This window comes from Melampsora larici-populina, assembly GCF_000204055.1.
Source record: "Melampsora larici-populina 98AG31 unplaced genomic scaffold MELLAscaffold_57, whole genome shotgun sequence".
NCBI classification, from domain to species: Eukaryota; Fungi; Basidiomycota; class Pucciniomycetes; order Pucciniales; family Melampsoraceae; genus Melampsora; species Melampsora laricis-populina.
The window spans coordinates 469,982-486,548 of record NW_006768821.1 but is presented as its reverse complement, the minus strand read 5'-3'; the positions used below and the strand labels follow the sequence as shown (position 1 = coordinate 486,548).

Genomic DNA, 16,567 nt, shown 5'->3' with positions numbered 1-16,567 from the left:
ATGGCTTCTCAGGCCCCAGGATTGTCACCTGTTCCTTTGGTAGCCATTCAGCGAATCTTGGAAAACATTAAATCGAATTTTCTCACCCCTAAAAGCTTCCTTGAAGCTTACCTCCTGTCAAAAGCAAAAGATCTGGTGATAGTGAGGGCTCAAAATGCATGGTCCTCAACAAACAATCTCGAGTCCTCCGGAAGGGTACTTGATGCAATACGAGCTAATATTGTCAAGACGAAGGACGGGCGTGTCTATTGGAACCAATACATCTTGTCCCAGGTTAGTGTTAAATTGCTACAATTTAATTCTTTTAAAGATGTGGTAGTGATATCTTCTGTGAATATAGGCAGTTATGTTGGTCCAGAACCAGCATCCACCATCCGGAAAGGTGCCAAACGGGTTTTACATTGCTACCTCTGAAGTGACTCCTTCTATGTTTGATCACCAAGTCTTAAACAAGCAAAACGATGCAATTGAAAGCTCGATGCCATTTCTATTCAATCTAATCAAATCGGCTTTCGATTACAGTCACCTCATCCGACTGCGGGATAATAAGATACGCGATGAGCGTCGCGAGCGAAAGAAGTCCTCCGGAAAGACACACCTTCCGGCGGTGTTGCCTTTGGAACACATCATTTCACCTAGAACAACCTCTTCGAGTTCTATGATTGATTCGTACAACACATCACCAAACTTACAATTAGGTCTGAAAGCAATCAGACATAAGGATTCAATGATTATCGATGAATCAGAATGTTCGCCTACTTTGCCTTCAGCACTCAATCAAAATAACAGATTAGAATTAAATATTGATGATTCAACCGAAGGATCTCCAAACACACAACATTCTGGTCAACAGAATCTAGAATTAGATAGAGATATTATTGATTCGTCTCAAGAATTGTCAAACTCACAATCCACTCTGAACTCTGCTACCAATCAAAATATCAACTTGGAATTGGATTCTGATTCAGATAAAGCTGTGGATCCTGATCCACTCGGAGTCTCAGATGTAGGTGTCACTGGAGCTTTAAGAGAGGATGATCAATACGTCGAGAATTGGGAAGGTTATGTGTACCGCAAATCCAAGGATCACTCGGAGAATGTCAACACTCGACATAAGTCGGTAAGCCCAGTCTTCATGGAATCTTGAGACAATTTGTGCTTATTTATATGATTGAACATGTTCTAGGTGGCGCGTACTATCTGTAATGTGGTTGCTAACATCTGCAATCGGCGTGTGAACGCACTTCAGGTTGAAAATGGTCTTACCATGCTTGCATGTGGCGTTTCTGAACGAGTCAACGCATATTTGAACTACATAGGCCTTGCAGTCAATCGAAAGACAGCTATACGCGCTTTACGTCACATAGGAGAGGAATTGAGGAAAAACATTATCGCTTTCATGGGAGAAGAAACTTGGCTAGCTCCCTTTATCACCCTCGACAACATTGATTTCCAAGAACACATCCATACCACATCTGTAGAGAAGGAGAGTACTATGTGGCATGGCTCTTGGGGCTACATACATCGACCGAAGATCCCTGAAGGTATCTCCATCAGTCCTGAAGCTTTCACTTCAGAAAAGCTGAAAGCCATCCTAAACAACGCCAGCCAAAACGAAATTAATCTCTCAAACATCTTACCATCACCTACCGAAGTGCAAGATTGGGAACTTACCTTGAAGTCTCAAATCGCACAAGTAATGGTTAGATACATAGCTGAACCTATCGATACGAGCAAGATCCCATACCGACACCCGCCTCCAGTCCAAGAACTTCCAGCTGAAAAACCCGATATCATGATGCTCAAGATGATGTCGGCTTCCGATAACTCGACTGCAGGCGTAGGCGAGTTATACAATGCTGTATTGCAACAGACCGGTTTATCTCGAGAAAAGTTTTCCAGCTGTGCCCAAGTCTGGGAAGGTGACTTAGGAACCGCAAGAATCGTTTTGAGTGTTGTCGAGGAACGAGATCCGTGCTCAAGCCCTCCGGAAAGCTTCCAACATATACTAATGATACTTGGTGCAGCTCATGTTCTTTGGAACATCTCTCAAGCAATCCTTCTTGGGCACTGGGGGACACATCTTGATCAAAAAGATATGGGCGCTTGGAGAGGAATCGAAGCACTTGGAGGTCGCTATGACAAGCCAACCAGCAAGAAAGATTTTACTGCCATGATCAAATCAATGGAACGCCTCCACGAAGGCTCGATTACCCTGTGCATCCAGTAAGTAATACATATCATTACTTACTGCTAATTGTTTCTAATGAGCTAATACATCTGCAGGCGAGTCATGCAACTTGATGTTGAGACCGTAGGAAAAGATCGAGTGAAATTGACTGCCGATAAAATGAAGACAGTGATTGATCAAACATATGATCAATTTTTTGGCCCAGCTGCTATTCAAAACGCCGAGGATACTAATGATGAAAAACATCTCAGATTCCTCCTACGGTTGCAAGACTTTGCAACTGTAGTTGAAGGAAATCGATTGATGTCTGCTGGTGATGTGGGTCGTATGATACATGTTTGGAAAAGGTGGAGTGTGATTGCTCATGGAATGAGCCAATTGAAACATTACGCCAACTATCTTCCACGTTTGATCATATTACTCAACCAGACACTACCCAAAGAGATTTCTGATGTAATTAAATACAACTTACTTGTGTGTCCAAGCGGCCGTAAAGGACACTTTGTAGCAAAGGACTTCTTCCTTGAGGTTCAAAATTTTTGGGTAAAATTCTTTTATAATAACTGCGTAAGCAAAAATCTTTTTGTGTCCTTTCTCACCTAATTTTAATGATGTGATGTTTGAATATGTTTCTGTACAGGGTACTGGAACATCAATTAAGCGTCTTCAAGATCTCTATTCCATCAATGTTCCCTTAGTGAGTCCTTTTTTATCTTTCTGTATTCTCCACTACAGATGCTCATCATACTACATTAGCTTCAAGAATTTCTCCATCGCCTTAAGGGACGTTCAGGATTAAATGATGTGTATCAGTCCCACCACAACCTCATCAATCACTCGTCTATGAGGACTTTCCTTAGGATGGCTCACCAACACGACCTTGCTAAGTGTACCCCAGCTTCAACCCTGCCTAAAGGTAGGCCAGCTGATACGTATGCTGGTGGTCTCAAGAAGTTGCGTGCGTTTGCACGCGAAGGAAAACTTGCCAAGTTTCATTGGCCAACTGCAGGCGGTTCTCATCCTCAAGAAGATGAAGTGGTTGATAGTAGTGGAAACGAGTCAAACTCAGACTAATAGATGTGACTCGGAGTCTCATAGCCAGCACATCCAGATTCAAGAAGACACATTATCAGTAAATTATATCATTTCATACGAGTTTTTAAATACTTTTGATACTAAAATTATATTGATTATGATACACAAGTAAAATATTTTTATAAGTCAAACAACTTTGCCAGATTTGATTGAAAGCATTTGTAATAAATCATTTGAACCAGAAAGATACGGATAAGATAACGAAATATTATTTTTTATTGATGTTCTAAGCACCTGAAAGCTTTGTAGGCTAAAACATAAGTCATGCTAGCTCTCAAGAGCCTTGTGTAGCGTTATCTAGGCCACTTTGCTGTGACCTAATCATTTCTTCATCAGCTTCAACCTCCCTCCTATTATGTCAAATCAAGCCGATTAGCTTCAAGTCATCAAATTAGGATTTCAAGCACACTCACATTGTTTTTCCTGCTGATAGACCGGCAATCATCCGCGCGTTCACAATCCGCCGGGTTTCTTGTTCGTCCTTAAGCTTAGCTGCCATCTTCTTCTTTTCATTACTTTGCTCTTTTCGTTGCTTCTTTGCTTCCTTCTCCGCAAGACTATCTTCTTTGTTTTTTTTTCTTTTCTGGTCAGTTAGAATGCGAGCCTCCTTCATCTTCGACTCGCGTTCTACTCTTTCTGCTTGTTGTTTTTGCAGTCTAGCCAGAGTCCTACCCTGCTCCAATCGAGTCGCGGCTTCCCTCGCGCGCATCTGAGAGATCGCTTGAGATCCTATCGTGCCTGTCTTCCATTCCTGAATTGAATTGAATAACTTTGCCACCCCGCCCGCTAGGATATCACAACCAAGTATGTTATACACATCTTTATCAGTCTCAATGGTGTATATCCTATCCAAGATGCGCCTGATATCGTCTTCGTCAACATAATTTGATGACCTTAGGCAATCAGCCTTGCCCATCACCGTTTTATGATGATCATTGATTGTCAGAGCTAGTTGTTCAGCCAGCGGGATTAACTCAATCCTGAGTGGAGGTGGAGCATTGAATTTTCGGTTGATGATAGGCGCATCCGGATCATTTTCATGGTTCGTTTCTTCAAGCCCTTCCTCCTCATCACCTTTCGATTCCAATCTTAAGCGTGCAGAAGTTGAGTTGGGTAAGGACTCAGGTTTCTGAAGGCCTGCATCAAAATTGTTGTTATTGAGCCATTTCATTCGTGAAATCAGTTGTTCGAATGATTCAGGCTTGCAGTTAGAGCAGAAACAAGCACACATCCCAGCTTTAGCTTGTCGTGCTTTCTCTGCTACATAAATGTCCTCATTGACGCTCATCGGAATCTTTCCAATTCTGTGTAGAGTCATGGAAACATCAGCCGGCTATCAGGCTTCCTAACTATATATATATAGGAGAACATACAAATTACACAGTGTGAACGCAATACGTAAGCAAACTGGAGTGACTGCCAAGCCATCCATCAGGTTGTCATCTGAAAATTTGTTTATCCCTTCGAATTCAGAAACTGAATTCTTTCCATTGTGTCGATGCTTTTCAACGTAGAACACTGCCACGCCTGGCTGACCGTTGCGGCCACATCTCCCAATGATTTGTGAAACAGCGGCAGCGTCCGCTCTTCCCATTTGAAACACACGTCGAACTCGAGTCCAGTTTTGACCGAGGCCTAAGGCTAAAGTACAGGAGATTACAGGATAAACTGATTTCGAAAAATCAGAAATATTTGCTATCTTGTCGGTAGGTCCCGTATTTGAATGATACCTGCGTGCAAATGTGCTCTTTGGATCAAATTTGCCTTTTGCCACCCCACGTGCACGATTGAGTACCTTCAGCGCCGTCATAGTCAACTTTCTAGTTTTGCAATAGATGAGAGTCGGTGGAACTTGACTATCAATCAGCTCAGTCTTGAGTACAAAATGATCTAAGAGATCCTCAAGTGAATCTCGAGACTTCCGCATTGGTGATCGTAAGATTGTAATCTCAGGGCGAGCGATTTCCCCTTCTATGTACTTAATATCCTCTCTTCTGATTTTCAAGTTAGCATAGATTAGATCGCGGTGCCTTGGTGGACAGGTTGCCGACATTAACAGCAGTGGAACTCGATCGGTGGCTGCTAGTCGCATTCCCATCTTGCCATACGAAGGACGAAAGATGCCTGCGTCTTGTACGCTCTTCACCCAAGGTAAATTTTTATGACCGCTCTCAACAATCCCCCAAGTATATATCATGTGCGCCTCATCGACGACTTTTAAGATCAATCTATCACGGAACCATTGACTAAAATACATATTCCTGAATGTTTCGTTGTTCAGGAATATTTCTGGACTCTATGTATATACAGAAATATCTCAAGATCAGTTCCTGAGATAGTACGGCTGCATACCAAGATCAAATTGAACATACAACATATAACACAGTATAAGCACCGTCCTGAATATCTTCTACCGTCTTCTCGGTGAATGTTTCCGCAGTACAGTTGAAAGCAGCTATTCCGGCGCCAATTTTTTCGGTCACCTGAAGCACAGTTGCAGATCTGCGACTGTCAGTATTCAATTATTGACCTAAGCTTTGCCAGTTAGACAGATAACATTACGTGCCTGGTTATCTCCCAGAGCATCTAGAGGGTTCAGAACTAGATACAGCGGTTTTTTACGTTTCCCATGCAACCAGAAGTAAATCTCCGCAATTCTCGTTTTCCCAAACCCTGTACCCGCATGGAAGAAAACGTTATGTCCTCTGACCAATTGTTCGACCACATACACCTGCAGGGGCTTTGCCTCTTGGTTGTAACGCTTGCGAAACACTCGATATATCAAGGCTTGAAGTGAGCTAGATTTCAGCTTAAGTATGTGTTTGCTCAGGCGTACACGCCCAGTATGTCGAGCATCGGTGGTTAGCTGCTCATCTTCAACTTCCCAATTGAAGTCGGGATCAAAAGCTGATAATATGGCATCCACATTTGCCTCGATGTCGGTAGAATGCTGAGGAGGCCCCATAGAAACTGAAGGTGGATGGTGAGACTGTCTGACGTCAACGTACTCACGACCAGTCCATTTTGAAGCCAGTTAAATCAGTTTTGACTGGATTTAACTGGTAACTGCCTTGATTTGCACTCGAAATTTATCACTTGAATGCATTTCTCTTGCAAGAAGACTCACATAGGTTCAATGAACCTCGTTCAAAGACCAAAGTTGTTCTATTCGAACTTATGGAGATTTTCGTCTCCTCAGAAATAGTGTAGCGTGAAAAGTACAGTAGATACAAGGCTGTATATGGGATTTACCCGAGCGGGGCTTTTCGGGTTCCTGCTCCACCACCAAAAGTAGTCGATTAGTCCCAAGTCCCTCTCCAGGGCACCGAGCTCGCGAAGGTAAGAAAGCCCTGCGAGAATTGGGACTTGTGTTAAGTTAGCGGTCAAAGGTTTCAAGACTTGCTGGTCAACCATGGCTCAAAGCATCGTAAACCAATCCGTTGTAGTATTTAAAGCTCAACAAGAGCTTTACAACACCTAAGAAGGGATAATCTACTACGTGTAATATAGTAGAAGTTGCCTAAAGACTGCCTTCTTCAAAGAAACCAGCACAAGGGCACTTGCTGACCACTTTGTGATAACAGAGAAAAGGATAAAAGGCACCAGAGAAATAAAGCAATACTGTTGTTAAGTATTATTCCCAGATTTTAAGCGCAAAAAAGTCACACACTATGTTTATTACTAGCAATACTGTTGTAAGTATTATTCCCAATTAGACTTGTAGTCTTTAACACACGTAAATAAATTTCTCCTTGCTTTTGAAGGGGCGGATTTAAGTGATCTTAGTACAAATATAGTAAATAAATGATGATTTATAACACTACAACAAAGGTATAAGATGCAGAAAAGGGCGCTACAATCCCAAAATCATCAAGGAGTACTTATATCCACATGTAACAATCTTTACAACAGTCAACAGCCTCAAAAACCAATCAAATCCGCCTAAATAACCCTAAAAACCATGTAATGACGCAATGTAATGATCTTGTTACTAATGTATGATGTAATTTTCACAGCCAAAAGTGATCAATGACGCAATGATGTTATGTACAGCACTTCTTAAGATGGATACAGGTGATTTTTTCCTTGTAAACTAGCTGAAACCCAATTTTTGAGATTACGAATTTTTTCAGATGTGCTCCAATTCTTGATTACTAAAGTGCATCTTGTAGCCCACGTGTTACTGATCATTTCTGACACCTATAAGACCTACTTCTGATGAGTGATGAGTAAGATATTGAGTTGTGAAGTTAAGGTTTTTGGTGTTACATGTGTCTTGTGACTGTAAATTCGAGATTCACACCAATTTCTTATTTCCCTTATAACTTTTTACATACACCTCCGTTACTAATGATTCAAAGGTTGTACATTATGTAATCCACTCTTCTGCGTTGAATGAGCCATCTACCAACTTATTCTGACGTCATTTGACATATGTAATTAGCTGAAAACCTCCATTTTCGACGATTTTCACCTATTTTCTTCACTTTTCACAGCTGCTACTCCCTTTTCCTTGCTCATGTAATATGACATCATCTTCTATAACCTTAAAAATCCCGGAAAATCCTCTTGGCAACCTTAAATTCCATCACTACCACCATTACATATGTAAACTACACGCCTAACCCTTGTTTACCAACTTCAAAAAAGTACCTTTCTGCTAATAACCTCTGTTTCCCCTTATCAACCTTGAATATTAAAATTGTTCCTGTATAATAAACTGTTGTTCTTTCATATTCTAACCTTATAAAACCCATAACTTAATTATAAATAAGCTAAAAACCATTTTCCAACTTTTACACCTATATTTTCGAATTTTTCTTATCTTTTCTTTTTCTGTCTTTTTGTAATAACTTTGTAAGTAAACTATGTTGATCTTAATAATAATTTTGAAATAAGATGACATAATAATGAGCTAATAAGTATACATAAGCCTCTAAGAGCTTCAATTGATCTGAAAACCTGAATTTTGAATTCTCTGCTATATTGAAGTTTGCTAATAAACTGGTAAAGTAAAGATGATTAATTTTTTTGCTTAATATCATAAATAGATCACCACACCGTACGTAGCCATATCCAGGATGATTCCACTTAAGGTTCCAAGAAAAGATATACACAATCAGTCGAACCCCTTATCATCTTCGTCAGCCAATGCAGACAGAGCCAAGGCGTACAAGTGATCTACGATACGCTTTCTCCCACATGCATCTTGGATAGCAATGTTTGAAGCTCCGGACAGATAAGCGGGACCCTAGATGCGTCGCAAGATATCAAAAATTGTTGATCGGAGTTGCTCAAGCGTTTGAAATACGAGTATGTAATAAAAACTCACGGTGGAGTTCGATGCCTGAGGTAAGATGAACTCATCCAAAAGCGTAAAAATCGAAGTGGTTGGAACTAAAGTCTCCAGTCCACCATTTTCGGCAGTTCTGTTGAACACTGCACTCATGTATCTAGAGCTCTGATGTCAAAATTCATGTATGAGTTTGATTGAATGTCAGCATCTTGTAGGCTATTTTCTATAAAAGAAGCCCACCTGTCGCATCTGCAAGAGATAAGCCAAACCTCCTCCTATGTCATCCAACAAGCTGCTGATGTGATCGATGGCAACAGATCCTCTGTGTGGTGTGCCTATCGTCACAAGGTTAATAATTTGGTTTCGGATAGATGGCCAAAAAGCTAAATCAAACAAGACGTTAAGATGTGATGCCACCCAGGACCGCCAACAAATTTCGGAGGAATTGACTGACTGATGGCCCAATGTGCCTATAAATCAGTCAAGGTGTCAGTCGGGATGGGGGTTAGTCTTAGAACACATAAAACGGAAGGCTCGCTAACGTTTAAACCGCCTTGACTATGCCCACAACATGTATCTTGCCACTAGATGATGAGCTGGCGAGGTAGCTAACAGAGTACGCTACGAACTCCCCAGCGAGCTGCATATAATTGAGCATCGCGTAGCGATGGCTCTTGGATTGCAGGACGCGTATGTTTACATTCGCATAATAGATCATAGATTTCTTTCTAACATCATGAAGATGACGTCATTACATTGTGTTCGATGAGTTTTATATATAAACAACTTGTTTTCCTCACTGTGTTGTTTTCTTTCTTCATCGAACTCAATTTGTTTCGCACAATCTCCTTTCATTAGATTGTGGTTTCTTCGATCATACATCAGTCTTCTTACATCAGACTGAAGTCTGATCTTAATCTCTTTCAGGGATAGAACCACGAACCTGAAGTTCTTTCATATCGCCTAGACTGTTTGCTGAGATGTGCAGACTGATTGTGAGCTAAGGCCTAATAGCGATACTCTAGGTCATAAACAGTCTGCGTACATGGTAGATCTACCCAACATACGTCAAAAACGGCTTCTGGCAGATGTGTAAGGAATGGAGTCTGGTGAAAAAAGTACACCACAATTCAACTTGGATGTGTGAGTAGACTCTGAGAAAAGGGTTGTTCTACTTTGGAAAACACTGCCGCGCCATTGGCGCCTAAAACATCGCAGCAGGTGTTGAATGCCTGAATATGTCAAATCTTGAAAAGAACCCATCCACTCACTCGTGCAAGGAACCATTAGAACGATTCCTAAAAACGTTCAGTAAGTTTAATTCAAAATTCTTCTGGTGTAAACAAGAGTGCCTCACCTCTTGACATGTCTCGAATACCCCGCGGACAGTGGATGGCACTTTTGTAAGACTTTTGCCCTTGCGACTACAACCATGCGCCGTTGGATCTCAGTAAATCGTGGTGTCCGCTCTTTTCACGAGGAAATTATTAGATACACAAAACGAAAAACACGTGAATACTGACAAAAGGTGCATCACCAGGCTTTGAAGAAGGTATTGGTCCATTGGGAGGGGCGCATGTATCGTACTTCGGGACTACATTCAGAAAAGTTTGTAAATAGCTAGGTGATGAAAAAGAGCTTGTCAATAATACCCCTGAAGAAACTATCCATGAAAAGGTGAAGGAGATGAAGGCGCGCACTCTTTGGGATGGGATTTGAACGAAGCAATCAACCCTAAAGCTAAACATATAAGTATTGTCCGTGAGGATAACATTTGTTGAATAATCTTGCCTTCCCGGAAGAAAGACGCCGCTCGCAGATATAAATATGTGCAGGCTGCAGAATGAGAGGTCACAATCAAACTTCCACGTTATCACCCGACTCGGGTGATCAGCCATGACAGACTTTGATACCTAGATTTAGAACCAGAAACACAATTTCATTCTTACAACTTGTGACGGCCCCGCAAAATAATTTTTTTGTTTGAAGTTTAGGCTTTTGCCCACCCCGGTTGCCTGTCACGATAGCGTGTGATGACGGGCAAAGAGGTCCTCAAAGCTATTATTAACAAATTCCCTTGAAATTCTGAAATTCCCGAGCAAATTGCCGAAGTTTTCAATTTTGTGGGCAAATTTGGTCAAACTCTTGTAAATTGGGTGGTAAATTGACATGTGCAGCAGGATGAGAAGTCACAGATCGATCAAACTTCCAGGTTATCACTGGACTCGATTGATCATCAGACTGGATCATGACAGACTTTGATACCTAGATTTAAAACCAGTAACGTAATTCCAACATTACGACTTATGTGCATTCATCCTGCGCTATGCAAGAGACAAGCTCGACCACAAATTCGCAATTAGTCACGTGACCCGACCCGTGACTGCGCCAGTACTCGTCCAGATTTCAAAATTCCATTATCCTAAGTTTTTCACCGCCCTCGACTCACCTCCCTCACGCGATAGCAAACGACATGGAGTTCGACGACGCGCTGGACACGGGCCAGAAGGAGCAGAGCACCCTAAGGGTCGATACTCCAACTCGCGACGCGTCCAACGCGTTTATTAACCCAGTCGGTCCTCAAGAAAAGGAAAAATCGACTGGCCCTCCTACCCCCCTTGTTTTCGATAAAGAGAGTCTGTCCCAAGGACTCACCCAATCACCGTCAATCCTGGTTTCCGACCTGGGCAACTTCTCGAAGAAGAGATCCAGGTTGGACTCGGCTGGACTCACCGCCGAAAACCAAGCTACGGAGTTGATGGGAACTCCTAGATCAAATTGAATCGCTCATCTGTGCCCAGGAGCTGAATCCAAATCTCTTAAGGAGTTGGTCAGCAAGCTCCTGGAAGTAGTCAAATCAGGCTTCCCATTGGCCAATAAATCGAAAACGACGAAAAAGATCCAAGTTGACGTCGATACACACTACACAAAATGTAATCTTTACTGGGCGGTAAAGAAAACTACTGACATAGAAAAGTCCTGAGGTAACAGGAAGAGAGCTAAAAATCTGAAAAAATATGCTCCTTGTTCCTATATTTTGGGGCGTCATGATGAGTATTTTTTTGTATTTTACACACGGATATTGGTTAATGTACTAACAATAAAGGCTGAGAATCATCAAAAACCCACCTGTAACAATACCTGAAATTTGGCCCTTGATTTTGAAGACAGGATTTTGGAATCTTCAAACATCAATAACTTTTGCAGTCCTCAATCAAATCACTCGGTTTGAAGTGCATTAAAAAGGTGAGCCTTTCCTCTACATTTTGCATTGAGACATCACATCTGTAGCTGGTCTAAAAAAGATCCTACAGAGATATTCATGCAGAACTGTTTGAACATATGTAGAGTGTTTAAATGACTAGATAGCACCTTAATAACATTATGAAGTGTGAAGGAGAATAGTTCAGCTTTTGAACGAACCAAAAATCGAGTTATTTGGAGCAGAATTGCAAAAGTTATTGAAGTTTTTAGACCACAAAATATTGTCTTCATACTCATGACCCAAATTTCAGGTATTGTTACATGTGAGTTTTTGATAATTTTCAGCGTTTATTGTTAGTACATAAACCAATATCTGTGTGTAAAATACAAAAAATACTCATCATGACGCCCCAACATCTAGGAACAAGGAGCATATTTTTTCAGATTTTTAGCTCTCTTCCTGTTGCCTCAGGACTTTTCTATGTCAGTAGTTTTCTTTACCGCCCGGTAAAGATTACATTTGGTGTAGTGACAGCGGCCGATATCCTGGTATTAACAGGCGCTGTATACGATCAGGTCATGTACGAGGATGCCCGCCGAAACTTCACAACGCCAGAAGCCTTGACAGGCCCAAAACAAAAGAGCCGTTCGATCATCTTCAAAGGAAAAGAGACCGAAGACAAGCTCGACGCTATCTTGGAGCTCTTGTCACTTCAAACAACGACAAGTGGAAAACCACAACCGGTACAACAACAAAAGAAAGGCCCACAGGCCCCATCATATGCACTGGCAGTGTCGAAACACGCGCCATCAACCAACAACACCACATCTGGAAAAACGTCATCACAGACAAAATCTCACCCCCACAGACCAGCCCAAAAGGCTAAATCAACAAACGTGATTACTTTGATTCACGAGCCGGGTGCTAATATCACGCACCCATCCCTCTCGAATGCAAAGCTGATTAACGAACTGAACACAACCTTCAGAGCTTACCAAGTAAAAATGAACTCCGACGATGAATCGACCATCGAAATTAAGAGCGTAAGACGCCATCCATCAAACGACATCGATGTATACTTCGAAACTGCAGCTCACGCAGCAAAAGTGAGAGCCTTACCACGCACATGGTTACAGGGATTCTCAAAAACATTAACAATGAAAGAAGCTCGCCACGAGATTATAGTGAACGGCATATCTACAACATTTGACCCTAATGTACAAGACCATTGTGAAGAGCTCCAAGCATGTAATGGAAACCTTTTAAAGGACATGCTTTTTGTGAGATGGCTTAACCCAAAAGCCCTAGAGGACCCGAATAAGCGTCACTCATCCATTCTCATTGGGTTAAAAAGTGAGGAACAAGCTCAAAAATGTGTAGCCAATAAAATTTGGCATGGCAGAGGAAAACACCTCACTTTCAAAAGCGGGCCCCCTCCACAAAGGTGCTACAACTGCCAAAAATCAGGCCACACAGCACCATCATGTCCAATTGACCCCCTCTGCCCGTACTGTGGTGAAAAACATCATTCACACTGCTGCCCACAGAAAGGTAAGACAGATATGAAGTGTACCGCGTGCGCAAGAAAGAAACTCCAACTTGAGCCTTTGACCAACTTGAAAGTCTTCTTCGCATCAAACCCAGCGGACATAACTCACCATCCCTTTAGCCCTACCTGCCCGACAAGAATTGCAGCGAGTGCCGGTCCTTACAACCCGAGCAGCTCGCCTAAAATCGTCATCATAGCCAGCGAAGACATGAACCTATCCCAATGATAGAACAACGTCTCCGCGAAATACTTACATCACAAGATACAGCAGCGATACTACAACTCAATTGCCATCGCTCACCCAACGTAATGCACTCCCTTTTTAATCACAATCTAACTAACAAATTTTCAATCATAGCTTTACAAGAACCCCACATCAACAGAGTTGATTACCTACCATCTAATCAGACCAACTGGACACTGATTAGCCCAACACCGGCCGAGAAGAACAAAAACTCAAGACCAAGATCATGTTTATATATCAGAAAAGACCTCCAAGCAGCTCTGAACCCAATCACGACGACGTCACGGGATATCACAGCATGCACGATCACCATTAATAATTTCACTTTTCTCATTTCTAATGTTTATAATGAACCAAAAAGTTTCTCAGGCTTTGAAGCCTGGGACGAACTGATGACCAAACTCCCACTATCATTACAGCTCCTACCATCCATCATGGTGACCGACGCTAACCTGCACTCACCGGTGTGGAATCCCATCCATAGCGACGTATCAGACAAAGCAGCGGACGACCTAATTGAATTAATGTCAAAATGGAACCTTCACCTACGATCACCAGTAGGGGTTCCCACTTACGGTTTAGGCTCCACAACAACTAGAGGCACCACCATCGACTTAGTATGGGTAAATGAGCAACTAGACGACACGATATCAGCATGCCTTGTTGACACGGACGACATAACGAACCACCTGTCCGATCATCAATCCCTGATTACAACATTCTCAACAAAACAACAAGACACGTCAACTCAGACCCAAACCACGTCGAGGGGTAAGAATTGGAATAAAGTCGAACTCGCATCCCTCCTACTGGAACTGAGGACCACCCTACCAAAGGTAGGAAGACTAACCACACAGGCCGAAATTGACACATTCGACAGAAACCTACGAAGCACCATCCGCACAGCGCTGGACAACAACTCACCGAACAGGGCTCCACCTGGCAAACACAAGCCATGGTGGAGACCTGAGGTCCTTGACCCTCTCAGGAAAGAGGCTAACCGACTTAATCGCCAATTCAAAGCTGACAAATCCGACGAAAACAAACTGAGGTATAGAAAAGCAAGAAACATTTTCAATAAGAAAATAGAAAAGATGAAGGAGGATAGTTGGAAGAACTACCTGTCTACACTAACTCATGAAACACTCTTCCAGGCGAAAAAATTTGCCTCGGGAAGAAAACCATCTTCGCTAGTCAAGACGCTGATATCCACCTCAGGAGAAATATGCTCGACAAACGATGAAAAGGCTGAGTTACTATTTCATACTACATGTGTAGCGACAGCACCGTGTAGAATAGATGAAACTGAAGTGCTCACTTTCCCACTAGATACAACCACACGGAAAACCGAAACAACCATGCCAGATTTCTTCGATTACTTAACGGAAGAGAACATCAAAGCTGTCATATCAGACGTCCCACCGCTGAAAGCTCCAGGATCAGATATGATACAGAACTGGGTGTGGAAAAAGGTTTGGCAACAAGTTAAAGCTCACGTTAGATCCTTGTTCCTACAGATAACAGAATCAGGCTTGATCCCACAGGACTGGAAACAAGCACGTACCATCATGATACCAAAACCAGGCAAACCGGACTACACAGCAGCTTCAGCGTATAGACCTATTGCATTGCTAATTACACTTAGTAAGATCTACGAAAAATTACTAACCAAACATTTATCAGAACAGGTAGAAAAAAGACGACTGCTGAATGAAGGCCACTACGGTGGAAGACCAAACAAATCCGGACATGAAGCTTTATCACATCTAGTTTCGTGGATCCGAAGAGAATGGGCTAAAGGTAACAAAGTAGGCGCTTTGTTTGCTGATGTAAAATCAGCTTTTCCTTCTGTCCACCACCCCAGGCTACTATCAATACTCGAAAGGAAAGGCTTCCACAGCCAAACCATCAACATCCTCCATAACTTCCTGAACAACCGCAGCACAACACTCGCTTTCAATGGATTCGAATCCAAGGCTTTCGAACTAACTCATGGCTTACCTCAAGGTTCACCTTTATCACCCCTCTTATATCTTCTATACAACAATGGATTGTTAGACACCACGAACAACAATGAAAACGCAACGGCGCTTGGTTTCGTCGACGACGTCGTGCTACTCACCACGGCATCGGACAAACATCAGCTAAGATCTCAGATGCAGACCATTGCATATCGACAAAACGTATGGGCACAGGATCATGGTGCAATATTTGATGTCAAAAAGACATTCTGGGTTATTTTTAGCCCAAAAGATATTGACGACCCTCCGACTATAAGTTTTGTAGATCGAAAACACATCTTACCCGAAAAGAAAGCAAAGTGGCTAGGTATTACCATCGACAGCAAGCTCTCTTTCTCCCAGCACAGAACGGACACTCTAGTGAAAGGACGCCAACGAGCCGGCTTCTTGGCTAATCTTTCTAAAGCCGAATGGGGTATCTCACCTAAACAAATGAACACATTCATTACCACGACCATCCACACCGCTTTAGACTATGGAGTTGCAGCCTGGTTACCATTCGAACCACCCCAGTACTTCACCAAACAACTAGCGGTAATAGACAACACATGCTCCCGTGCTGCGCTGGGAGCACTATCAACTACACCGACAATTTTCCTACAACACGACGCTGATCTTATCCCACCGAAGATCAGGCTCCAAAGCAAAATAATGAATTTCATGGCCACGTCGCTGACAAAACCTGCACATTCCCCTATTTACAGTTTTGTCAAACAGGCACAGAATTCAAAACAAAAACATCACCATAATCCCTTCCATCGCTTCTTCCAACACCCAATTTGCGAAGAATTAGCCGAATTCATCCAGCAAATTCCTTTAGACCCATCCGACATCTTGACACGACCATCAAACTATTCAACAATCATCCAAGAAAATGAGGTGATAGCAAGAACTAACGCTAACAAATTGACCGCAACACTTGAACACGTAGTGATTTTCACCGACGGCTCAAGGATCCCCAAACGC

The 16,567-nt window shown here is 42.3% G+C and overlaps 4 protein-coding genes across 4 annotated transcripts; 2 read left to right on the top strand and 2 right to left on the bottom strand.

Moving 5' to 3' along the window:
- On the top strand, positions 1 to 3,265 carry MELLADRAFT_67766 (uncharacterized protein; the record flags this gene model as incomplete). The annotated part of the gene is made up of 6 exons (XM_007416140.1): positions 1 to 273; positions 341 to 1,120; positions 1,187 to 2,226; positions 2,287 to 2,359; positions 2,832 to 2,888; positions 2,948 to 3,265. 6 exons carry the CDS (start codon positions 1 to 3, stop codon positions 3,263 to 3,265), a joined length of 2,541 nt encoding a protein of 846 aa, XP_007416202.1.
- Positions 3,266 to 3,560: 295 nt separating this feature from the next.
- On the bottom strand, positions 3,561 to 4,457 carry MELLADRAFT_93207 (uncharacterized protein; the record flags this gene model as incomplete). The annotated part of the gene is made up of 2 exons (XM_007416120.1): positions 3,561 to 3,636; positions 3,700 to 4,457. 2 exons carry the CDS (start codon positions 4,455 to 4,457, stop codon positions 3,561 to 3,563), a joined length of 834 nt encoding a protein of 277 aa, XP_007416182.1.
- A 3,948-nt stretch (positions 4,458 to 8,405) lies between these two features.
- MELLADRAFT_93206 (uncharacterized protein) lies at positions 8,406 to 8,735 on the bottom strand (the record flags this gene model as incomplete). The annotated part of the gene is made up of 2 exons (XM_007416119.1): positions 8,406 to 8,537; positions 8,619 to 8,735. 2 exons carry the CDS (start codon positions 8,733 to 8,735, stop codon positions 8,406 to 8,408), a joined length of 249 nt encoding a protein of 82 aa, XP_007416181.1.
- A 2,320-nt stretch (positions 8,736 to 11,055) lies between these two features.
- On the top strand, positions 11,056 to 11,364 carry MELLADRAFT_67764 (uncharacterized protein; the record flags this gene model as incomplete). Its single annotated transcript, XM_007416141.1, has 1 exon — positions 11,056 to 11,364. The coding sequence occupies one exon, from the start codon at positions 11,056 to 11,058 to the stop codon at positions 11,362 to 11,364; it is 309 nt and encodes a 102-aa protein (XP_007416203.1).
- Between the last annotated feature and the right edge of the window lie 5,203 nt (positions 11,365 to 16,567).